Source organism: Tauraco erythrolophus, chromosome 12 (assembly GCF_009769465.1).
Source record: "Tauraco erythrolophus isolate bTauEry1 chromosome 12, bTauEry1.pri, whole genome shotgun sequence".
NCBI classification, from domain to species: domain Eukaryota; kingdom Metazoa; phylum Chordata; class Aves; order Musophagiformes; family Musophagidae; genus Tauraco; species Tauraco erythrolophus.
In genome coordinates, this window is record NC_141476.1 from 24,168,207 (window position 1) to 24,193,891 (window position 25,685).

Sequence of the window (25,685 nt, forward strand, 5' to 3'; positions counted from 1 at the left end):
TTGCATTTTCAAAAATTAATACCTCTTCCATACTCCTCAGCACTTCCCCACTCTGTATTAGCCACGCAGGAGTCACACTTGGATTGTACCATTCTGATGATATTTCGAGATCGATCTATTTGATAGTTTTAGATATTCCTGTTCAACAATAAAGCGCATCTTTGGAAGCAATGGCACCGGGTCCAGCAAAACCAATTGCCAAGTTGGAGACTAGTATGGCACCGAATCGTTTCCAAGTTTGAATTTACTAACTCAGCTTCCACCCCACATCTCAGACTAACGTTTCTGCTACAGTATGCTTGTTTCTCAGCTTCTGACAAGTTTCACCTCTTGTACTGGTGCTGACACAACGGCAAGCAGGTCTCCATCAGGAGGCATGGTCATATTCCGCATTTCTAAGCTAAGGCTAAAACCTCAGCTGTACATGGAATGCTGCAGTTCTACACAGGGGCCTCCACCTCTGAAACAGGCCAGGGCAAAATGCTTAAAATACAGTTGTATTGTCATTCAGGCATCCTTATGTCTTTGTCAAAATTCCTTATGAAGGGATTACTTTTTATTTTTCAGCAAAGCACTATTTCTACTTTCCATTAAGTCATCCAAATATTAGAGTCCCTCTCCATAGTATTCAAATGGATAAAGGTACCTCGTTCACCCACTCGCAGCTGCTGTATTAAGCACTGCAGCAGCTTTAACAAGTCAAAATAAGAAAGATGTGCAAATCCTGCTACGGAGTTATAGCATTTGGAAAGGTTTGGCTTCCAACCGCCAGCTGGACTGATGTGCTCCAAATGGCACCAGTAGCAAACGGCCAGAAAGTGAGGACAGAGACCAGTTACACCCACATATATGCCCAAACACATCTCTAAATCCTATCTCTACCTATCTGGAGATCAAGCCAGAATTTCAGTTCTTTACACACTTTGTTCACTGCCATTTGACTTGAGAATTTTCACCACAAATATACATCACACCAGTTCCTGTACTAATCAATTCTTCTGACCAACAAACAAACAAACGCACAACTGAAAAACTCCACCAAAAAAAACCCAAACAAAACCAAATTGTCAAAATAAACACTGTGGACTAAAGCCACAGTGGCTGTGGACTAAAAATAAATCAGCAAATCACCTAAGACCCAAAAGGCAGTAGATTTTTTTTGACCACATGGGAAGATGAGCAAGAGATCCCACCAATTTAAAAACAAACAAAAACCAGAGAACTTATCAAGCTATTTTTTTTAAGGAGAAACTAGAACACTAAAAGCAGACCCGAAACCTGAAGGACATCTGCACTGTAGGAAAAGTCAGCTGTGGAAGCATGATTTATTTCTTCTACTACACCCCAACAGGAGGAAGCAGCCAAGAACAAATACAAACCTCCACTAACTTTCGGAGATTTTGCTACAGCCCTTGCTCCCCACCAGCCCTCACCGACTGCCCCCGCACACCCACGGCACCCTCTGCTGCGACACGTGAGTTGGGAAAACACGAGGTCAAACCTGAAATTCTTGGATTTTTTTCCTTTGAGTCTTTGCTCAGGCAAAACTTATTAATTACAGGAGAATTCAATGCAGTAAGAAGCCCTAATTAGAGGCTTCAGGTTCTTATCAGCAACAAACAGGGGGTGACAAATTATTATAGCAGCCTTTTCTAACAGATTTTTGTGTACGAACAGCAAAAGCATCCAATACTGACAGCAACTACCTGGTGGCTTCATACTACTGCTGCCTGTGGAGACACTGCACACAGTCCCCAGCAAAATAGTTGTCCTCGACCACAAAGCAGAGAAATTGCCACTGAAATAAAAGCTTATCAAGAGAACATGCTATAACCAAACAGAAATAGACGGTTTCACAACTGGTTTTCACTAAGACATACTGGAAATACACAGACACCAGCTGGCTACTTCCCCACAGCAGCCACAGGAAACGTGGTCTCACAGTGCTCCTGCCGTCCGGGAGAAGGAAGCCAGGGTCTGATAGGGAAGGGGACACAAACCTCGTACCCACAAATGGCCCGTGCGTGTTAAGCCCGATACGTAACATTTCAGATCGATGGGATTTACAAGCTTCTGAGGCACCTGTGTGCACAAAAGGGGTAACACCTGTAACAATATGGTCCATTTACTCTAATGGCAATGCACCAGCTGTCCTGTGTGTAAAACACGTGCTAATGTTCAAAACCACCATGGTTTTAGAGTGCCCAGCTTCAGAAGTTTAGCTTGCCAAAGCTAATGACACATGCTAAATGCACACTCTGTGCCAAAATCAAACCAAAACAACCTCCAGTCTGGTGAAGACCTATACGACTGAAAAAATAGCATGAAAATCTGCAAAGACACCTTATGAATGGACCTAATTGGAGTCCTCGCAACATTTTTCAATGAAAAGCAAACAATGAGTTTTATGAAGACCTCCATTTTCAACCCATTTGGTCCTCAAGAACACAGAAATTGAAATTTAGTTCCAACAACCCATGGTAAATGCAATAGGATCATTTATCACAGAATCATAGCATGGTTTGGGTTGAAGGGACCTCAAAGATCATCCAGTTCCAACCCCCCTGCCATGGGCAGGGACACCCTCCACTACACCAGGTTGCTCAAAGCCCCATCCAACCTGGCCTTGAACACTGCCAGGGATGGGGCAGCCACAACTTCTCTGGGCAACCTGTGCCAGTGTTTCACCATTCTCATTGTAAAAAATTTCTTCCTTATATCTAATCTAAATCTCCCCTCTTTCAGTTTAAATTCATTGCCCCGTGTCCTGTCACTATATACCCTTGTAAAAAGTCCTCTCCAGCTTTCCTGTAGGCCCTTTAGGTACTGGGAGGCTGCTGGAAGGTCTCCTTGGAGCCTGCTCTTCTCCAGGATGAACACCCCCAACTCTCTCAGCCTGTCTCCATAGCAGAGGTGCTCCAGCCCTCGGACCATCTTCGCAGCCTCCTCTGGACTTGTTCCAGTAGCTCTATGTCCTTCTTGTGCTGGGGACTCCAGAGCTGAACACAGTATTCCAGGTGGGGTCTCAGGAGAGCAGAGCAGAGGGGCAGAATCCCCTCCCTCAACCTGCTGCCCACGCTGCTTTGGGTGCAGCCCAGGACACGGTTGGCTTTCTGGGCTGCCAGCACATGGTGCCGGCTCATGGTGAGCCTCTCATCCACCCAAGTCCTTCTCTCCTCAGGGCTGCTCTCAATCCATTCTCCGCCCAGCCTGTACTGGTGCTTGTACTTATGATAAAGAGAACTGAGACATCCAACTGATGTTTAGAGCGTGACTCACTGTATTTGACAATTCCCCCCCGCCTACTTTACTGAGCCCAGTACAAGGGGCACCGTTGCTTCAGCCAAGCGTTTCCGTCACGTTGGGACGCCGTTCCGCAATTCCTACTCACCATCTTGCGGATGGCTGCATTCGAATGGTTCGCCGCCGTAGATATGAGCTCCAGTGACTCTGCAATACAGGTAGCAACAGTTATGCATTCTCCAGGCTAGAGCTGTTAATAGCACCCTGGGGTTTTTCTTCACCTCCCTGATTAGTGCTTTTCCTGCAAAATTGCTCTTGCAAAAGCAAGGACTGTATTTTTCCCTTCCATAAAGTAAAAGGAACGCTTGTAAGCAGTTACATACACAATAACTTCTGCATGTTCAGCTGGTCCATATGCATCTAAATGTTTAACCCTTCTCTCCTAAAAGTCTAGGCGAGCCAAAGCACATAGTGACAAAAAAAAATCACCTTCTAGGAACGAACCTATTAAAAGTTAACTTCAGTCTCACTTAAGTCTTCACAAGCACGTTTTTGAGTGCTTTCCTAAAACAGGGCTTTTGTGCTTCCAGTAACATGAACCCTGTTGTGGTCAAAATCACAAACTCCTAGAAACCAAGAGAAACCCATTTCTCCTGTTCCTTTGTGTTAACAGAGTCTAACCTGCCTTCCCTAGCAGGCTAAGACCATTCCTATTTTCTCCGTCTGGCTATTGCAAGGATGTCCTCCTGAATTTGTCCTTGGCCATACAATGGGTTAAACAAAAACGCCAGATGTTCTGCCATTACAAACCTCAATATTTTGTCATTGCTTATTTGCCAAAGCTCCCTTCAATCCTAGAGCTGACATATCAACCCTTTTCTTCTTTACTCTAAGAGCATTCAAAATTGCTTTGTGCTACATTTGGCAATAATTTGATTAATTCAAATCTCCGTTTCTACTAAAGCCCTAGTTGAAAGCATCTGAACACATAAAGAAAAAACTTTCCAAGATTTTATTGTGCTCATTAGACAGAGAGGAGTTTACATGTACTTTCAGCATCTTTTCTGTCTAGAGACTCTTCTGGAAGTTTCTTCAAATAGTCCTTTAGGAGAAGCTCATAACGAGGAATCCTTTGCACTGGTTCAAGCATGTGATGCTGTAACGTCAGGTTTCCACACACCTCCTGCTTCTGTAACAGAGAGAAAACAAGCACAGAAGGGTTTGGTTTTGTTCCTGCCTTTGGTGGTAAAGAGCAATGAAAAATGAACATTTAGATGAGTTAGAGGAACGTATAACAGCTTTTCAAGCTATCATAGAATTGTTTGCGTTGGAAAAAATCCTTAAGATCATCGAGTCCAACGTTAACTTAGTATTGCCAAGTCCACCACTAAACCATGTCCCTCAGCACCACATCTACACATCTACTGCCCAGGGATGGTGACTCCACCACTTCCCTGGGCAGCCTGTTCCAATGCTCGACAACCCTTTCAGTGAAGAAATTTTTCCTAATATCCAATCTAAATCTCCCCTGGTGCAACTTGAGGCCATTTCCTCTTGTCTTACCATTTGTTACTTGAGGGAAGAGCCTGACCCCCACCTCGCTACAGTGTTCTTTCAGGGAATTGTAGGGAGTGATAAGGTCTCCCCTCAGCCTCCTTTTCTCCAGACTAAACAACCCCAGTTCCCTCAGCTGCTCCTTATGAGACTTGTGCTCCAGACCCTTCACCAGCTTTGCTGCCCTTCTTTGGACATGCTCCAGCATCTCCATGTCTTTCTTGTCGTGAGGCGCCCAAAACTGAGCACAGGATTCGCGGTGGATTCAGCCTCACCAGTGTCAAGAACAGGGGTACAATCACTTCCCTAGTCCTGCTGGCCACACTATTGCTGATACAGGCCAGGATGCCGTTGGCCTTCTTGGCCACCTGGGCACACTGCTGGCTCATATTCAGCCATCTACTGACCAACACCTCCAGGTCCTTTTCTCCTGGGCAACTTTCCAGCCACTCTTCCCCAAGCCTGTAGCTTGGCATGGGGTTGTTGTGACCCAAGCGCAGGACCCAGCACTGAGTCTTGCTGAACCTCATAGAACTGGTGTTGGCCCATCCATCAGCCTGTCCAGATCCCTCTGCAGAGCCTTCCTACTCTCAAGCAGATATCAGAGCTGACAGGTTTCACAGGAACCTTTGCCCATGTCTGGCATTTTCTGCAGATACACAGCAATCTTCTTTTAGATTTTGCATGTTTCTTCACAGGCTCAGAAAAGCTCTTCCCACCCATGGCCCTACGCAGCGTTTTCCTCCCAAAGATCACATAAAATCAGAAATCCCACGGGGATATACTGCTTGCTAGAGCTTACTGTACGAGCAGCAGATACACTGCTCGCCACCTTTGAAGAAGGAGCTGCCTCAAATTCTCTTCTTTCCACTTGACCACAAACACACACACGCACAGCGCGCGTGCGCACGCTCTTCTCCATAGCATTCCTTCCATGCCAGCTCACTAATGCCATGTCTTGGTCTGTTCAAGTGTAAGCATCCCCTCAACAACTACACAAATTTCAGTATGCTTTTCCCACAGAAAGGCACTCGTTTCACCTATTTGCAATTTTCCTCATAAATACCACAGCCCTCGACACACTGCTGACTCAGCTGATTCTCACAGCAAAGCCTGGAGATAATGGGATGAATGTCTGATAGAACAATATTAGCTATCCTTCCAGAAATTCAAAGATGTAAATTTGCTTTTAAAAATACTTTGTCACAGTGTAACAGAGCGAACAATATTTCTGTTTATAGGAGATGAAATGAATTCATTAACTCTCAGAGTTTTACAGCACCACGTTTCCCAGAAAATACAACAGGGATGGAAAGAATCAGAGATTTCAGGCAGCACTAAACAGGACACAGAACTGCACTACTGTGTATTTGCTCTTGGTTTATATTCCCAAATCCATTTACTATAACCTTCTCCATTGTCTTTTTATTCCTGCAACAGGATGAACCTTAACACTGAACAGCAATAGGGAAGCAGAGCAGGAAGTCACTTCAAGGCTCATGTCAGCTGTATTCCTCTCTAAATGTCAGCACTGACAAAATAAACTGTTTCACATAAGGAAAGTTTAATGGTACGCAATTTTTAAAAGTTTACAGAGTTTACACTGCAATTCAAATGACTTTACTGGAGGAACGATAAATGTTTATTCTGTGTTTAATTCATGTGAAAATTCAAAACACAGAAATATATATTAAAAAGTACTCGTGATGGCATAAGGAGCAAGTTGACAAAAGAAAAGTCCCAATAAACTCCCCAGCTATCAAGTTTTGGCCCCAGTATCTTCAAGGTCAGCTCAAGTAAACTTGATAAGTCACAGTCATTCCCTGATAAGTACCGTGTGATTTCTGTTTTCCCCACTTTAGCATAATTAATATTGTTAATGCCTTAAGCTGTGTAGCTATTCCATTAACAGCTTAGGTGGATGGTGCATTACTGCAGGATCACACCAGACTTCAACCGGTATTTTGAAAAGTAACTGTGGCTTTTGATGGCGCAGAGATAGGTCAGATGAGTGGACCAAGCGTTCTAGATCAAATCTTTGCCTCCTACAGCTATAGAAGCAAAAAGTGCTGTGACATTGCAACTAAAACACCCTACAGCGAAATGCTGTCATCAGTAGGCTTCAGAATGGCATCTCCTACACGCATTGCCTGTGTTCATACCACCTGGCCAAGTTCTGCTCCAACACCAGCAGAAACACTCACGGTCTGGGACAGCTGCAGAGCAGTTCTGCAGACTGGTGGCTAACACAAATGCTTTGTGTTGGCAGCTCTGTGGCGAGAAGAGACAGACAAACTTGGGGCAGACAGATGCCTATGCTGCAGGGAAAACAAACGGATTTACACCGCAGAACGCCGGCGTGGCACGAACTGAAGGCAGCGAAACGCCTGTGCGCTCCGTTTTCCAGCGCTTGCTGCGCGGAATCTCCCCGAGAGCAGGCTGGGTTCCGACAGAAAAAGGTTAAGAGAAGGCCACGTGGAGCAAAGCCCTGGCAGGAGAGGACCTTCCCCAGCTCCTGCTCCTCCAGGCTCCTCTCTGAGTCAGGCAGCCCTGACCCTCTGCGCAGGGCCCCTCCTCTCTCAGCTTGCTGGGGGATTACTTGATTCCCGACAGCTGGCCCAGCCACAATCCTCCCATTCAGGGCAGGCAGCTGTGCTCCCTCCTCAACTTAACCCCCTCCCTGCCAGCCCTCCCTTCCCAAAGGATGCTCTCTGCTTTCCCAGCACGATGCTTGCAAGTGTGCCTGCTGCATCCCTTCGGCTGGCCCAAGGCTGTGGGGGAGAGAGGTTTTACGGATACGCCAGCGTAAGCAGAACTCTTCCCCTCTCCCCACACAGCTTTTTGTGTAATTAAGAGAAAACACATGTCCCTTCCAATCCCTGACATTCTGTGACTCTGTGAAAATCCCCACCAAGCACCCTCCTGCAGAGCTGCATGTCAGCTCATGAGCCTGGCAAAAACCAGACCGACAGCGGGTGCTGCCAGTGACGTGCCCAAACTCAGACACACCCACCTCGGAATGAAAAAGTATTTAGTAAAAAGCAATTAAAACTAGTAATGAGGAAGAGAGATCAAAAAGGGTTTATAAATGGGCACGTTCGCAGCCAGAATCGCCAGGCCAACAGCGAGGTGTCGCTCTGTGACTTCTGATACTTTCAAGCCGTATTGTGCCAATTAGCAACATACCTGTATGTTCTGAACAACATCTTTGAACGGAGAGGACCTCTGCATACATGTGTTCACCATGTCCATTGCCCTGTCGAAGTTCTTTACGTATTCTCCATACATCTTCAGAAAAGGAGCCAGTTTCTGTAGGATATCTCCTAGCCGTGGGTTGACGCTCCTACGGGAAAGAGACAGGCAAGTGCTGAAATCTCTGGAAATCGCTACGATCTTCAGGGAGAAAACACAACTGCAAGACTCTCACACGCACAAGCACTTACACAAATCTAGATATTTCAGGCTAAGTTTAGTTTAATCTATACAGTACCCTAGATGAGACCTTAAACACTAATGCAGACGTGCGAAGGACGATATTTCTGCCCCCATTGTCACTCCCTTCAGTGAAGATCGGATTCACGCTGACTCCACATTGTTGACGAAACACTTACATAGCTCTGCTGTCCAGCACAAAATCTTGTGGGAAACTTTTGATTTTTAAAAATCACCTTTTCCACTATAGTCAAACATCTGAAGAGGTTTTAATGCCAAGAGATGGCTCAGTTCAGCTGGGCAGTCCCAGGGGGGCAGAGACACGTTCACCTCGAGACCCCCCAGACTGGGAGCCGCAGTAGCCACACGTCTTGGTCTCCTCCAAACTGATGGCCAGGCAGAGCACCAGCCGTTTCTCCCCCGGCTTTTCTGTCCCACTGAACTCCTGACTCTGCAGTCTGACCACACTAGACCCTCGTCAGCCATTTAACAAGCTTCTGCTCTCTTCTGACTTCCAAACTCTCCAGTTTTCCTTCCCTTTTATTACAGCTGCCCCTGTGAATGCAAGTCAGGTGCAAAGGTGCTGAGACTCATTTATTTCTTCTGGTCATTGATGAACTATGTGAAGACTGGGCCAAGCCAAGACAGATGTGAACTCTGGTCTTGTCTTCATCGGTTAGGGCACTCGGAAAGGTGCAGGGTCAGCTCCATCTGCACCTTCCATTGCAGGATACGCTTTGCAGCCAGTGGGTCATCTCAAATGGAGTTTCCCAGATGTGCCTTACAATTAACCTTTTTACCCAGCACTGCATTTCTGCATCACTGAAAACTTATTACAGTTGCTAACTTTAATTGGTATTTGACCATTATTACTCATCAAAAAAATAAAACCAACCCACATCTATTTTCTTAAAGAAAGTACATATACACTGTAACAAATAATATTTATTATCTTCTAGAACAGAACACCAACAAATTCTGGGGTAAAAACTTCTGCAACATTGTGGTCTTCAGCAAAAGAAGTGGTTGCATAACAGACATAAGCAGATTTATAGATATGAAGTCATCTGTCTTATTCATCCAGATTTTCCATCAGTTTGCTGCTATAATGCTAATTTTAACATTAAATTAAATTTCATATAACCATAACAAAATTCAACAAAGAAAATACAAAATGGATATTTCTCATGAAGTCTCCAACATGGCACGTAAAGTCTAGACCGAGACATGATGTTTTATTTTCCTTCTTTGAGAAGGAATTTTTTTAATACATTACAGTGGGGCCAAAATACTTCATCCAGGGGGCCAAAATTAGCAATTTCCTTCCTTCCTAGTACTGCAATTTCATAGTACTGCAATAATAGGAGAGTGGAAATACAGTAAGGAAAACATCTCAGGCAATACTCGAAAAAATTCTCAGTGTATTCTAGAAATTTTGGGTGCTCGGGTCTATTCCTGTATTCAGAAATGCTTAAGAGACTCCATACTAACGTATTAAATCACAAGTGCATCAAACAATTCAAAACTTTGGAATTAGATCAGGCCTTATGGTTGCTACAGTTTCTTGAAAGCATATTTTTGAAATAACTGTAATGACAGTTACCCACCATTCTTGTGTAATTCTTGTTTTGAGCTCAGGAAGAAGAAATTGTCCATGGAAACAATAGATGGAAGAAATATTTGAAAAGATGCCCGTTATCACTTCAGATGAAATACCTGCTTCTGACAACTTAGTGCAAAAAACCTGCATGAGACAACAAGACAGGACCACCATATATTTACAAAAAACAATGCTAGACACGCTGGCTTTAGATTGCAATATTACAAAGTTGGCTGCCTTAGAACAGAGCTGCAATTTTTGCCTTCTGGTAGTCAGCCCTTGGGGTCATTTGGGAGGTTCACAAAATGTAAGCCCACCCTCAGTTCTGGTTAGATTTATCACTATGGGCCATAAAGGTAAATCAGAAATAACTCAGGGGTAAGTCGAAAAAGATTGAGACTACTGAGAAGATCAGACATCTCGTATTTGGGAGTGCAAGTTGCAAAGAACAACCAGTCCCTGAAGAGCACTTACTCCTATTCACATGAAGCAAAAAAACCCACGTGATTATTTTGTTTCTCTGTGGGAAAAATGACACTGTACTGAACAAAAGGGAAAGACGTTCCGTAGATTTCTAAGGTTTAGAAACAGTCCCTACTCATCCAAAGCAAACATCAGAAAGTCTTCCATAGAGGTCCTACAGTTGGAGGGTAGAGGGTTCTGCAAGTTACAGCCTCTAACAAGACTTCTAGCAAGGTGACAATTTTCTTTTATTTTTCCCCCCTCTCATTTTTAAAAAGCTCTTGGTTAGCAATGTGATTTATCCTCATTTTTGCTTCTTTCCTGCACATTCATGTTGGGTTTTTTTTCCTTCGAGATAATTATAGAAATGCCTGAACCGCGCAGACTCACTTTGATGTTATGCAGAAGTTCAGACTCATCTCACCAGTCTTCCTTTATCCCCACGTGTAAACATGATGGACAACAATTACGAAAGACAGTGGGTAAAAAACCCAATCTGCTGTGAGCACGGGGCTCACTCATGTCGCCTTCAGCAAAACTCAGCACATTACAGAGCCATCACGGATTTCATCACTTCTTCGGGCCTCTGTGTCCCTCTCATTTCCTCTCTACGTACGCGCAGGGAGGAACCAAATGCTGATGGTGTCTGTATTTGGGGCTGCTGCTTTCCCATTCCTCTTTCTGACATCCTCACCCTCGGGTTCCAGCTCAGGGAACCCACTTGCCAAAAGCCCACCTCTGGCACCCACGGCATGCAGCCTGGCAAGCCGGCTCCACCTCCCACCTACGGACAGCGTTCTCACACCACCGGGCTGTAAGTCAGGGCACGAAGAGCAGCCATCGTTGCTGCTCGTGGAAAAGAAAGCAGAGTTTATTCCAAACTGAATTACCTGGTCCAACAGATGGAGTCTTTTAACATACGCTTCCTCCGTATGCAGCAGTTCGTTTGCGATGTTGAATAGCTTTTGGGGCTCTGTACACTGAAAAAAAAGTTACAAATAACACAATCCATCTGCACCAACAAAACCAAGTTTCATCAACTGTTGTTTTTTTCCATTTGCTCAATGGACCAAATTCCCTGCCAGCAGAGAAGCCTGAAAGGAGGTTAACACGTTTCAGAATCCGCTCCGCATCCCTCATCAAAAGATCAGTTTGCTCCAGAGACGTTTTTAAAGCTCTTTGCTGAAAGTGTGATCAGTAACGCAGCCCACGGCTGGTCAGCACATCACTTCACTTCGCTACAGTTTTCTGTAAAGAACCAGAAACATCCTTCAAATTTGGAAATATGTCTGGTTTATTTGGTAACTAGAGCACTAGACTGTAAATCAACTGTTCTCCTTTTTGGATTCAGGTCCTGTGACTAAAAAGAAAACTAGACACCAGCCCTTTCTGGCCACAGATCTCCCTCCCTGGCCAGCACAGCATTACTCTCTACGGCAGATTTCTAAGGTTTTTGTGCAGCTTTAAACACTGGCCAATTCCCTGGAAAGAATTTTCGACAAGGTAACCCAAGTCACTCAGTGAAGTCTTTCATTATACTCATTTAAAAAAATAAAATGAGGAAGGACTAATTAAAAAACTTGATTGCAGTTAGGAAGCACCGACTTTATTCCCAGTTTAGCCAAAGCTACATAGACACTTTGCTCCCTAAGTGCTTAAAAATACTTGAATTATTAGGATACAGGCTTTATCCTTCTGACAAACTCTGGATACCTTTCTAAGGGTTTACACTTTAAACGCCATGTTTACACACAACCCAACCAAAACTAGGGTCCAGAACTGAGGGCTGGCTGGTTTCTGTTCGGGAATACAAACATTCAAAAGGGGCAACGAGGATGACCAGATGTGGGGAAATTTTGCTGGGGTACATCTGGAAAGAAAAGACAACTGTGATGACTGTAAGAAAGATGTATAAATGAGTAACAGAACAGAGCACCAGCTGAGTGTACTTATTCACTATTTCTTCCATGGGAAAACTAAAGAGCATCAAATACAATTACTGAGGTGCTGCTTCAACACCAAGAGCCACTTCCTCATCACCATGTCACCGCAGATGATAAACCTTCACGCGGGTTCACAGAAGGACCGGACAAATCCATGGAGTAAAAGTCCAGCTGAAGTCTATGAAACACACAGGGCTGTTTCTAGTTCAGGAAGCACCTGGGCCCCCCACCACCAGCAGCACTTTCCATCCCAAATGTCTCCCTCTGCGTACTCGCTAGCATTTGTGGCAAGTGTTTCTAGACATCGCTCTGCTGGCCACCATCAGACTGTTAGAAAATTAAATCGAATGTTCTCTTTAAGCTTATTCAAAATCCTCTTGTTTGGTTTCTAAACAAAGTTGACAAGAAACATTTAAATAACTCCCCCTCCCACTAAGTTTAGGCAAACTGCAACACAACTGAAAGACCTCAAAGACTTTTCAAGGTGAGCCAGGAATTCAAACAAACCAGACCCACACTTGTCCTATGTGAAATGAGGTATCAGCGTGAAGAACCCACATTTCTGTGATAAAAGTATTAATTGAAGGGAAGCAAATGGCTTTTCTGGATTTGAAACAGCACCAGTCTTCCTTTAAAACAATTCCCCTCTTTCCCAGCACAAACCTGGAGCTGGGCAATGACTCCATGAGTAAAGCTTTGACACATACTCAGCCTACCCCACTACTCAAATTATTTCAAGCAAACTCAAATATTCTTTTTAAGCTATTCTAACATGCTACACAACATCCTGCTCCATTCATTCATGTGATATATATTAGTATTTAGGGGAAAAGGGAAAAAAAAAATCACAGCACAACAAAGCTTTGAACTTGTTACCAGGAAATACCACATATTACAGAACATAATGAAACCCATCGCTGGCCGTCCAAATCCCAATAACCACGAGGATCTCTCACTGAGAAAGAATCTATTTGCCAGTTTTGCTGGGCGCAGAGAAGCACCCAAATGAAAGGCACTGACGTAACCTGGCCGGCCCACCAGCACCAAGAGCATCCTTTGACTTGTTTGAATTCAGAATTTGAAAAATGATTATTTCCAACCAAATACCTTTGTTCTCAGAAGTAAATCTTTACATAGCACAGTCACTTTTTAACCTCCTGACCTTCACCATCTGCAACTCACTTTATATTTCCAAAAAACTTGCTGACATCTGCTGAAATACCAAACAACGGCGGAACAGACTCTCGGCTTGAGCTCAGTTTTAAAAAGTCACTCTATTTTCAGTTGCTGTCTCTGCTAGTGGCAGAGGGAGGCACATTTTTCAGACTAATTTGCAACACATTTGCCTTTCTGTGGACAGAATGTTTTAAATGAAATAGCAGATTAACTAAATGTGAGGCAGTCCCATCCTTCTAAACTTACTTTGTGCCACGGCACGAGTTCACTATGAATGAGATTATTTCACGGTCTATGGTTCTAAAGGAAAACTAAACCAAATCAAATGTGGATTATAGTCCTTACAAAACAGCCTTTTTTAAGTCTTTAAGTCACACCAGTGAAGCATATTTAACCTTACTAACAAAGCTCTGGAAAAACAGTGTGCCATTCACGAGGCACATAAATGACACAGAAATGTAAAATATTTGCGTAGTAGCTGGCGAGGTGATGAGAAAGATGAGAAAAAGGAAGCGGTAGGTGTTGACTTCATGACACAGGAAGCTCACTCCAGTGCTCGAAGCAGCAGTCGCACGATGCTCTTTCACTTCCTTGCAGAAGGTTCAAAAATTCATTTCCAGCTTTAACTGTCCATAAAACATTTTAAAGAAAAAGGAAGCGCCAGCCTGAAAACAAACAGAACCAGCTTCTTACAAAGGTCAGATTCATGCCTGCGGTGGGAATATGTTCACACCTCAAATACCCCAGTGCCAGATACAAACTGGGGAATGGCAGATGCTGAGCTGATTTGTGTTAAGTGCGTGCCCAGGAGCTCATCACTGCTTCCTGCAGACCCGCTCCCGCCGCCCCCCAAGCACACCTGGGCTACGGACTCATGGACGCAAAGGCTGACCTATCCTGAAAAGCAAATTTGAAATGAAAATTTAAAGTAAAAAACAAAGGCTTGATAAGAGAAAACTTGGGCAATACTCTGCAGCAACTGTTTTTGATCCAGCTGGTTGTGCACAATCAGTTACCGTTTCTATCACAAGAGGCTTTCAGTAAATCTTGCAAGAAAGATGCCGGGATATGGTTTAGGTTAAAATCATATACAGTTTGCTTTAAAACTCCACCAGTCACCCCTACAAAGAATGCAGAAAGTCCCAAAAAGATTATAGACAACTTCCTACTCAAAAATGCTGAAAACAATATGGAAAAGCTATTCTATGCTTGGTCTTCTTCGTTGTATTGAGATCTCATTTTCATTACGGTACTCAAAAAAAAAAAAAAAAAAACAAATGATGATGAGAACATATCTTATTTTTCTTAACCAGCATTATGACTAAAACATTGACCTATGCAATTTTTTTCAGAATATACATGAGGATAATCTTACTCAAAGGTCTGGCTTGCAAGACTGCAGGCCAAATTTTCCAACACAAGCTGTACGATGAAATCAGAAGTGAAATTCCAGCTACGTACAGGCAGAATGGAAGTGTGTGTCAGTGACTGTATGAGGCCCACGTGGGACTTCATTATTACTATTTTACCCAGCAGGAAGCAGGACAGATGGAGAAAGGCAGTTTTTTTGGTGATTACTAACGAGCACATACTACTCTTCGTGAAAAATATCTAAATAAAAAGATTTGAAGAAGTGTTAGCCATCTCAGAAGCATTACTCCATTGCTCCTAGGCAGGCAGCAAAAGCCTTGGGTATATGACTACAGAGCATGACAGCCCCTCACTCTCACTTTTATGTCCTCTCTTTTTTTTGTAACCATCAAGGCTAACATGCCTCAGTTCTTGGAGCTCCTGACATTTTCTGAGCCATTATCAAAACTAATAAGCTCCCCTTGTTCATTTTCACTTTGAGAAAAGATAACTGGAAATCCCAGTAAGTCACTCCTGATATTTTAAAACATATTCCAATAATTGTGTGCTAGTAGTGAGATCCTTGCCGACTCCCAAAGGAAACCACATCACACCGCAGAGCTAAACCTAGACTACATAGAACAATACAAGTCATGTATCAGGCAACGCTACTTCGCTAGCCATGAAATGTGTGAAAGCTCGGGTGGGGGATAAAGAGATATGGGAAGCAGAAAACAGAGAAGAAAAAAGGAAATACGATTTTTTTTCTCCCTACTTATGTTTATTCATGAGTTTCACTTAACTTGATATCCTCGGAGTTCCTGAGCCATCATTAAATCATTCTTACGCATCCTGCTCCAACTATAACAAAGCTTTCTGGAAACTTGCATATTTAATGAGAGTGCTGGTCACCTCTGTGGTGCAGCTGCAGGGCCTGGTACTGGGGGTAGGAAGGGGGAAACAGGAAAAGATGCTGGCTCCAGGGACAAAGCTTGCCAGAGGAGCCGGGGTCTCCCCAGCTCTCATGCCAGCAGCTGCTGCCAACCAAACCCTCCCTCCTTCCTCCCAGCAGAGCAGGTATCTTGTTTTCTGGCAAATTAACAGTTTTGTCAAGGGTGATGTGAACTTCCAGGCCAAGAATCACCGCTGAGCAAGTCCATTTGGGATCACACTGCCCCTCCTCGCTGGCAGCCACGGCCCTTCGCCCCAACCCTTAGTTCACAGTGCCTCAAACCTGCTGCACACTTAAACTGGGAGAGTGGGAGGAGGATGTGGACACCCAACACGCAAATTGGCTTCACATGCCACATCCCTGGAAGAGGGCACAATCCTTACGCTGCAGAAAAGGCAGCAAATCCCTATGTCTTCCCCCTCCACGTGGCTGCAAAACCAAGGTAACTTAGCATAGCTTGGTCAGTGCCAAAAATGCCTTTCTGAAGGTGAAACCAACTCAAAATGCAAGGGAGAACCTGAAGCGCATCTCATAAATGCACTTCAGGAAGAAGACCAGCACAAGAAAACAAACAAAAAATCTTCCTCTAGAGATCTCTCTCTTTTATGGCTTCACCAAGCATGTCACAGAGAAGCATGAACTTATAACTCTATGTTTTAATCAGTGTTATTTCATCCTATATGGATACTTAACCTAAGGAACAAGACTTAAAAAACAGCCATCAAAACTCTGATGTCTGATAAAACGTTGGTATTTGCAGGAAAACACTTATTAATCACACAGTAAAGCCTCCCACTTGGGTTTGCCACAACATTCCTAGTCCAAACAGTATATTTAATTACCAGCTTAAAGATTTTTTAATTTAGCGCATCATTTTCTTGCTGGCGCGTTGCAACTAATAAACAATCTTTTAAATAACATTTCAGTTGCGCACGTGCACATACGCATATATTATAAATATAAAACAATTGAAGTTTATCACAGTGTGTGCATGTATGTATGAACACACACACGAGTAAACAGCACCAGCAGCAGGAGAGAAGCCTTGCGCCGCGGTGGTGGTGCTGCCCAGCAGAGATGTAAACAAGCTTTCACCTGCAGACCACTGAAGAGACAGCAGATTCATAGATTCATAGATTTCTAGGTTGGAAAAGACCTTAGAGATCATCGAGTCCAACCATCCCTAATCCCCATTAAACCATATCCTCAAGTAGCTCATCCACCAGATATCAATGGATGCATCAGATGTATCACAAAATCACAGAACCACAGAATGATTAGGGTTGGAAGGGACCTCAAAGATCATTTAGTTCCAACCCCCCTGCCATGGGCAGGGACACCCTCCACTACACCAGGTTGCCCAAAGTCTCATCCAACCTGGCCTTGAACACTGCCAGGGATGGGGCATCTACAACTTCTCTGGACAACCTGTGCCAGTGCCTCAGCACCCTCAGAGGGAAAAATTTCTTCCTTAGATCTAACCTAAATCTCCCCTCTTTCAGTTTAAAGCCATCGCCCCTTGTCCTATCACTACACATCCTTGTAAAAAGCCCCTCTCCAGCTTTCCTGTAGGCCCCCTCTAGGTACTGGAAAGCTGCTATAAGATCACCCCGGAGCCTTCTCTTCTCCAGGCTGAACAGCCCCAACTCCCTCAGCCTGTCTCCAGAGCAGAGGTGCTCCAGCCCTTTGATCATCTTCGTGGCCTCCTCTGGACTCGCTCCAGCAGCTCCATGTCCTTCTTGTGCTGGGGACCCCAGAGCTGAAGGCAGCACTGCAGGGGGGGTCTCACGAGAGCAGAGTAGAGGGGAAGATGTTGTGTTAGCAGATGTTAATAGATAGACGTTAATTGGAGTCTCCATCACTAAGATGTTTCCTGCTGACCCTCCCATTAAATTCTTGCCTACAAGACAAAAGACAGAGCCCTCCTTTGGCAGTCAGACCCTGCAGTCCTCCTCCATCCCCTGACTCACACGCAGAAGGAGCAGCGCGGCCGTGAAGCTCTGGAGAGTCCCAGGCTACAAGGATAGCCTTGGTATGGCATGAACGGAAGGTGACTCCAGTCGCACCAGGCTGAGCTCGAGATACAGCCACAGGAACAACTGCAGCATAAAGCAATGCACTCGTGAGAGAAAGCCTGGGGCTTTTTCACACCTTCCTGGGGTATGTTTGCCTCATCAGGCTGTCTTCTATCCTTGGAAAAGGAGGGGACGCTGCAGAGTGGTGGTATCCTTCAATCGTCACTGGCCGATTTGATGCAGAAGCTACTGAATGAGTTTTAACTGCCACAGTTCCCAAGGGACAAGCTCTTGACATACACAAATCAGGATATATTTGGGTATTTCAGCAGAACGACCTGATTTGCACAAACTGAGGTATGAACACTATGGTTCACTAGATGTTCATTAGTTGCTAGTGCTCATCATGTTCCTTAAAAAACAAAAATCCAGTATATTAACTTTCCTGTTGTGAGGGCTGAGGGGGGAAAAAAAGAAAAAAAGAAACCAGCCCAAAACACACCTAAACACAAACTAAAAATCCCACCAAACCAAAAGTGGAATATTTTGCAGACATCTTGCTCAAAGCATCTTCTGTTTTCTTTTTCTGGAAAAATCTAACCCATTCTATCATCACTATTTCTAAAATTAACTGTCTTGATAAACAGATAATCAAAGGAATTTGTCATTAATCTTATACAGCTGCAGCAAATACACAACAGCATGGACCACGTTACTCTGGATTCAAGGAACAGCTCTTCTAGCTACAGTTTCCTGAAGAGCAATTTGATACAGCTACCCTCAAAACAACTTTGCACTCAGAAGGAGTCACACCAACAGAAGCACAGCCTTTGTGTGGAAAAAAAAAAAAAAGAAAAAAAAAAAATTGCTGTTAGAAGAGATTTCCATCAAGCATGTCCTTCTAGGATGCCAGGCCCTGACCCTGCAAGATGCACTATCCAGTTAGCCCCCAGTATATCATGGAGCCCCCCTGACAACAACATGATCTAACAAGTAGAAGCTGAACCTAGACAAACCCAAACAAGAAACACAAAACCTACAAAAGCACTTCTATTTTAGCAACTTGCCTCTGGCTACGATGGATTCTTTTACATGAAACCTTTAATATCAAGACTGGGAACCTTTCTAAAAGAGACTATCTAGGTCAGGAACAAGTTAGGGCCAGCATCAAGCAGGAAATTATGATGACTGTCATGATCCTTTGCCGTAAAACCAACCAACCAAAAAACTCAAACAACGTATGAAGGTGATGCAAGGGATCTCTGGCCAGAGTCAGGAAGGGGTTTCAGAGCACTTAACAGGAATGAACAAAATACCTTACCTTGTTTACATCCAAATATTCTAACTTTGGCACTTCTGCTGTCTCCTGTTCCTCGCTGCTTCCTTCATCAATGTCACTGTCTTCGTCCTGCGTGGAGTCTCTCTTCTGCTCCACAGAGGAAGGTTTGGTGCCCTTTTTGTCAGGTTCCACCTCTCCTGGGTTCCCAGCCACGCTGGGCTTCTTTTGCTCGGCACCATCCTCACTGGGGAAAGTCTCCCCCGCCACGCTACAAGAAGGGCTGTCGATGCCACTGTCCCTGTTGGGAATTTTGCCATTACCGTTCAGTTCTGCGGTTGAGTCTTTACTGTCGAGCTCTCCGGAGGGCTCTTTGCTCACAGTCACAGCAGTGCAGTCCTCAGGGCTTTTGTTATCACCTATGCTTAGCTCTTTGATTTTCATGATGTCTGTGCTGGATAGATCCACGCTGCACGGGACGTCCGGCTCGTTTTCATCCGGTTCGCTTTTCTCGTTCGTGGAAGAGCCGCTGGAACCCACCACGTCGCAGTCACACGAGCTGGGTTGTTTGGATGAGTCCACGCCAGGTTCCATCTTAAGAGCTAAATTGAGCTGGTTTCTTTGAAGAATATGCACAGGTTGCCTGCAGACAAGGAGAAAGCACCACAGTAATTCACATTAACACTCAGAGGCTTCAAAAGTGCCCCAAAACAAAGAGGGCCTGATTATCATTCAGTTCAAGTTGCATTTCCTGCACCCTCCCTACAACCCTAGGAGGCAAGTGTGTGCACATGTAATAACATTTACCCAACGATTTCAGATACAAACACACCACCCTTAGCCATAAGTTTTTCTGAAATGGCACCACTAGAATCCTGGGCCTTTAACACTTCCCACGTTGCCTTGAGGAACAGTCTGGTTTGAAGGTTTGGAGAGGGAGGAATCATCTTTTAAATGATAAAAACCCATTTAGTTGTGGGTTCATTTAAACAGGAGCTCACGTTCTTCAACAGAACAAAGCCTGAGGGACAAGGTATTTTCTGCCAGAGAGAGGATGTTTTGGAAGCACAAGAAGGCACTACTTTTTCTTTCCAAAAGACACCTTACCACGTTCACCTAAGTGATAACACACTCCAAGGCACAGTACAGTGTCTCTGTCTCCATCTCCCTCTTTACGAAAAAAACCACTTAGCTCCATCAGACAGATTTAGTCTTCAGAGAGAGTCTTCATGTGTTTGTAAACCAATCTGGCTTTACAGCAAAATACATACATTTTATCCTATTTAATATATCCTAAAATTTCAGGGGAAACACTGTTCTCCACGATGTTGTTCCACAGTACATTGCAATTTCTCTCCCCTGCGTCCAAGAAGCAGGCTAACAGTGTGTCTGACGCTTATTGAATCTTAGACAGAAAACTAAATTATTTTATATCACAATAATCAAGTTTCTATAACGCTAAATCCAACCCTGACATCAAGTCAACTTACTGAAAGCAGACTCTGGGCTACTTGTTTCTGGTAGAACCCTTACCAAATCCAGCAGGTCTTAAGCTCCTTAAGAACAACTGTATGTTACAAACTAAAAGCTGCTGAAATACATGCTTTTACTAAAAAAAAAAAAAAAAAAAAAAAAAAATTCATTGTGTAGTCAGTCAAGTTTTGCACTTCCAGTAGAAAACATCCCAAGAGGAGTTTCTACATGATAATTACAATTGTTTTCTATTATATTTTAAGCTAAAAATGGAGAAAAGGAAGACTAGAGCAGTTCTCACAAAGCCATATTTACCTAATACTTTCAAATTTCTCAATGAGTGTGTTGACTCCTGCTGATATTGGTATTTCTTCCTCTCCAGGTGCTAAGCTCCTCGACGACTTGGGATCAGCTGGCAATGGCCGAGAAGGTGCAGGAGGAATTCTTTCCTGCCCAGGTTTGAGATGGACAGGCTTAGGAGGTACTAATAAAAGAGAAGGGAAAAAACAGGAGGATAAATCTCCATCTTCTTTATCCTAAACTGGGAACAAAATCCAAGCGCTCAGTGCAGAACGAGGGGTGTCCATTCTTCCACCATCCTTTATGAACTGCACAGGTGCAGTCCCAAAGTATTTCCCACACCAAAGCAAGCTGCTGTGCGCTCCAGCAAAATGATGGGCTTCTGTTTTGTATTTCTACAGCCGTATCAGACGTGTTAACAAAGCCAGTGGCTCGCAGAACTTCACCGCTTCCTTGTTACTCAAACAGGATGCACAGCTCACACTTTTTTTTTGCAAACGTGCTCACCCTCTCAATCATATTAACGAGCTTCCCCTCCCATGACTTTTCAAAACTCAGGCAATCTGTTGAATGTCTTATACTGGGAAAAAAAACCCCAAACCAACCCAAACCCAACCACGAGAAAACAATCCCACCATGGAGTTCAGTGCCTTGTGTTTGCTTGGTCAAAAACACCGCAGGCAGAACATAACAGCTTTTCTTCCTTTCCTTCTCCCTCCCCCATCTCTTCTGTGGTGTAGTCTTCATAAATTTCCTTCCTCTTTTGGTTCTACGTTGAGTTACATATGATATAAATAAAACACACGTTGTAAGAACGTGTATGTTCGGCTTAAGGATCTCTGGGAGGTGAAGGCACCAAGTTTAACACAGTATTTAAGAAAAAAAGTAGCATCATTTAAACGTAACGTAATTTTTAAAGATTTATTCAGACTTTATACTGATTGCAGAGTAAAAAGGTTTGGAAATACGCAAGCAGTCACCCATGGCAACAGGTTCACGTGCTGCTGTAGTTCCACACCGTGAAAGCAACCTCCCCTCGGCAGTGCTGATGCCAGCAGGTAGGAAAGCCGACTGCGCGCTCACCCCCAAACCATGCGCTACTTACGGCGGCGCTCCAAGCATTCTCTCCGGTCTAGATTATTCCAAAAGTTTACATATTAAATGAGAAAACTTTAAATATGTGTTTTGTTAAACAACATTTTCAAGTACAATTTATTCAATTTATTTCAAGCATTTCTGCTTTTCAAACGGCCCATATGACACCTCAGCATAACGTGAGTAACGCTACAACAGAGCTTTCATTAGCAACTGTTCTGAATGGAATTTCGGGGTTACTTTCTTTAGGAGGATAAACAGAGGCACCCAAAAATAGCCACTGCCACTGGAATAGGCTGCCCAGGGAGGTGGTTGAGTCCCCATCCCTGGATGTGTTTAAGAATAGGGTGGATGATCTACTTAGGGATATGGTTTAATGGGGATTAGGGACGGCTGGACTCAATGATCTCTGAGGTCTTTTCCAACCTAGAAATCTATGAAATCTATGAAAAAGCCAACTCCTGCTGTCCCTACCCTGCAGCAGGCTCTGCATCTGTTCTAAGCATCTGTTCTAAGCTCCACGGCAGCCCAGATGCCCTCCTTGCTCCAGCGGATGAGGAGCTGCTATGGACAGCCGCTGTCTGAGGTCAGCGATGAAGGACTCTTAAAGAGTTCTTGGGCTCTGAGTATAGGTCAGATTTCAAACTACCTCCACTATTGAGCTTATTTCAGCACCAAAGAATAAAATCAAATCTTCTAAGGATTTGAGCTTTAATGGGACACTTCCTTTTTTCCTTAGGAAAAAATTTTTTACCATGAGAGTTGTAGAACACTGGAACAGGTTGCCCAGAGAGGTGGTGGATGCTCCATCCCTGGAGACGTTCAAGGCCCGGTTGGATGAGGCCCTGAGCAACCTGATCTAGTTGGAGATATCCCTGTTCCTTGCAGGGGGGTTGGACTAGATGACCTTTGAAGGTCCCTTCCAGCCCTAACGATTCTATGATTCTATGATTCTATGATTCTACAAAAGGACTGATTTGCCCAAGTCTCCAAAAACATCTGGAATTTCTGTCTCAAGATGAAGGTGTTATAGCCCAATTTTGAAAACACCACCATGAAACCCATCTGACCCAGGAATAACAGGTAAGCAGGCAAAGAAAATCATCCTGCCTATAAATGAGATGGTGGAGCTTAATGCTTTGTTCACCAGTTTTCACTAGTGCGCCGCGTGATCATTGAGCACCCAGCCACATTCCTCCTTGTAAAACCAAACCAAAACAACCTCAGAAAAAAAGTATCCACGCAGGCATCTGGCTCATCGAGTCCGAAAAGGCAAGCCTAGGCTCCTTGCAGAAGGTGCATAATGCCGCAGGCAGACAGGCCAGAGCCCACCCCACATCCCCTGTCAGGCCCTCCATGGCTTCCGACTGCTCCACGACACTCCCAAGTTCACACTAACAGCCATGGGCGTCACTGCTGTCCATGTGAACGTTTTGTGTCCTTCCTGTTAGTGGGCTCGACCTCAAGCACCTGAGACAACACACTCCGCACCGGACAAAAAGGAAGGAGGAAAACACTTTTGTTGGTTCTGAATTTTTATTTTCTGAAATAATTTTGAGAAACGGAGACATCAGCGTGGAGGCAAAGCCACTGACCTTATCAAGCACTGCTTATGCAGCAAAATTTAAACCACACAAGATGTCTACTCCAGAGCTGACACAAAAAGCCCACATTCAGAATTTACAAGGAAGGCATTGCGTATCACAACGCACACTTTTAAACTCAAAACCGTTTTAGACTTCTAAGAAGAGTGAACGAAAGATCTGCACACTAAACCCAACCCACACTAGATGAGCTCATTTGTGTGTGCACCATCATCGTCAGTACTAAATGAACAGTCAGCCCCAGAAAAAAAGAAGGTGCTGCTTTTTAGGTAGGGATCCAGGATCCAAAGTGGGAGTCCCGGCAGAACTCCTGCCCACACTCCACGTTCCAGGAGTCCCGGCCCATGCAGGAACCAATGCTGCTATCTTTTTGGTCCAGGTCCCAGCCATGCAGCTTCCAGTGCCCATCCTGCACACAGACAAGTAAACTGGTGGAGAAAAGAAAGCAAGCCAGATGCACAGAAGAGATAGTAGTATCGTGGAGCAAGTTTCAGGTGGTGCCTGAAGGCTGAAGCCATGTGCTGAAACGGTATTTCCCCAGTTGTCCTTCTCCCAAAGGTTTTACAGAGCAGCCCACAGCTATTTGGAGGAGGCAGAAACCAAGACACAAAATCTTTCTTGAAGGAGGAACAAGAGAAACAACAAGAAGCAGCGGGACAGAGTTAGAAAAGAATCACAGAATGGTTAGGGTTGGAAGGGACCTCAAAGATCATCCAGTTCCAACCCCCCTGCCATGGGCAGGGATACCCTCCACTACACCAGGTTGCCCAAAGCCTCATCCAACCTGGCCTGGAACACTGCCAGGGATGGGGCAGCCACAGCTTCTCTGGGCAACCTGTTCCAGTGCCTCAGCACCTTCAAAGGGCAGAATTTCTTTCTTATCTCTAATCGAAATCTCCCCTCTTTCAGTTTAAAGCCATCGCCCCTTGTCCTATCACTACTTGCCCTTATAAAACATCCTTCTCCAGCTTTCCTGTAGGCCCCCTTCAGGTACTGGAAGGCTGCTAGAAGGTCTCCCCGGAGCCTTCTCTTCTCCAGGCTGAACAGCCCCAACTCTCTCAGCCTGCCATCACAGAAAAAGTTCATAGGAGAACCTCTTCTTTTCATAAGAGAAAGGCAAGGTTCAATACGTGGGAGAAGGTACAGCCCAGGCTTGACCCCGGGTCTGTAAAATTGCAGGGAATAAGGACCCTCCACTCAGTGCAAGATGAGCATCTCAGCCTTTGCATTATTTCAGCCCCCCAGCCCATGAACTCCTCTCCCACAAGTGCCTCCCCTACAGTAATGCAAACAGTCAACACACATTTATTAGCGACTTGATGGAAGCATTCCCATCGATCATCCCAGCGGTGGTGGGTGTTGCGACTCACTGGGAATGCTGGGAGGACCTAATGAAGAGAAACTTGAGTTGTGTGATTTGCACTTGGAGATTCACATACTTCAGTTAAGGTCCCTTGACAAGAAGAGACCTAAAAGAGCACACATGATGAAGGAGATTAGGAAGGGTTATTCCCTGGGAAGTGAACACACTCAGAAAACATGACCCAACAGCACAGCCTTGGGTGAGGACAGAGAGCTGCTCCTAAAGTCTCAGGTGGTGATGACAGCACGTTCCACTCAACCAGAAACAGGCTTTAATGAGGCACCCATGTAGCTCTAGGAAGAAGGCCTTGGGAAGAACGTTCTTGCAGAAAAATACCAACAAAAAAACGAGGAAAGGTTTATGTCTGCTGCAAGAAAACGCACCACACTGTCACAACTACTTTTTTGGGACATGGTCACCAAGAGGAAGCAAGGATGGTTTACAGGAAAAATGTCATCTTCAATACAGTCAATTTAATAAAAATGACTTTTTTTTTTATTTTGGTGATTTCATTTTCTTGGAGAGGCATGAAGTGTTTTCCTTTCTTTTGGGTATACAACCCACATAGTAACAGGAGATCCATGAACTATATGAGGGAGAAAAGCCATTTCAAATCTACAAAGTCAACAGAATTGAAGAGAAAAAAGACTGTACTATCTTCCCTTCCTGGCAAAGTATCACATGTATTGTTCTCGACTGTCATATGTCAGTTAATTGCAGATACTTTATAAAAGTAGTTTTATTATAAAGAAGTGAAATAATAAAACCATTCTTGAAAATTTATGACAAGTAAGTGTCTTTCAGGAAGATGACTGGCACATCCATGCTCAAGACTTGTCACGCTGAT

General features: G+C 44.3%; 1 protein-coding gene across 1 annotated transcript in view; it reads right to left on the reverse strand.

Moving 5' to 3' along the window:
• Positions 1 to 25,685, reverse strand: part of FGD3 (FYVE, RhoGEF and PH domain containing 3) — a 59,339-nt gene that overhangs the window by 29,189 nt on the left and 4,465 nt on the right. The window contains 7 exon segments of the mRNA XM_086619292.1: positions 3,392 to 3,450; positions 4,294 to 4,432; positions 7,984 to 8,140; positions 9,837 to 9,973; positions 11,182 to 11,271; positions 19,049 to 19,646; positions 20,792 to 20,960. Coding sequence (XP_086475418.1) covers positions 3,392 to 3,450; positions 4,294 to 4,432; positions 7,984 to 8,140; positions 9,837 to 9,973; positions 11,182 to 11,271; positions 19,049 to 19,646; positions 20,792 to 20,960 — 1,349 coding nt within the window.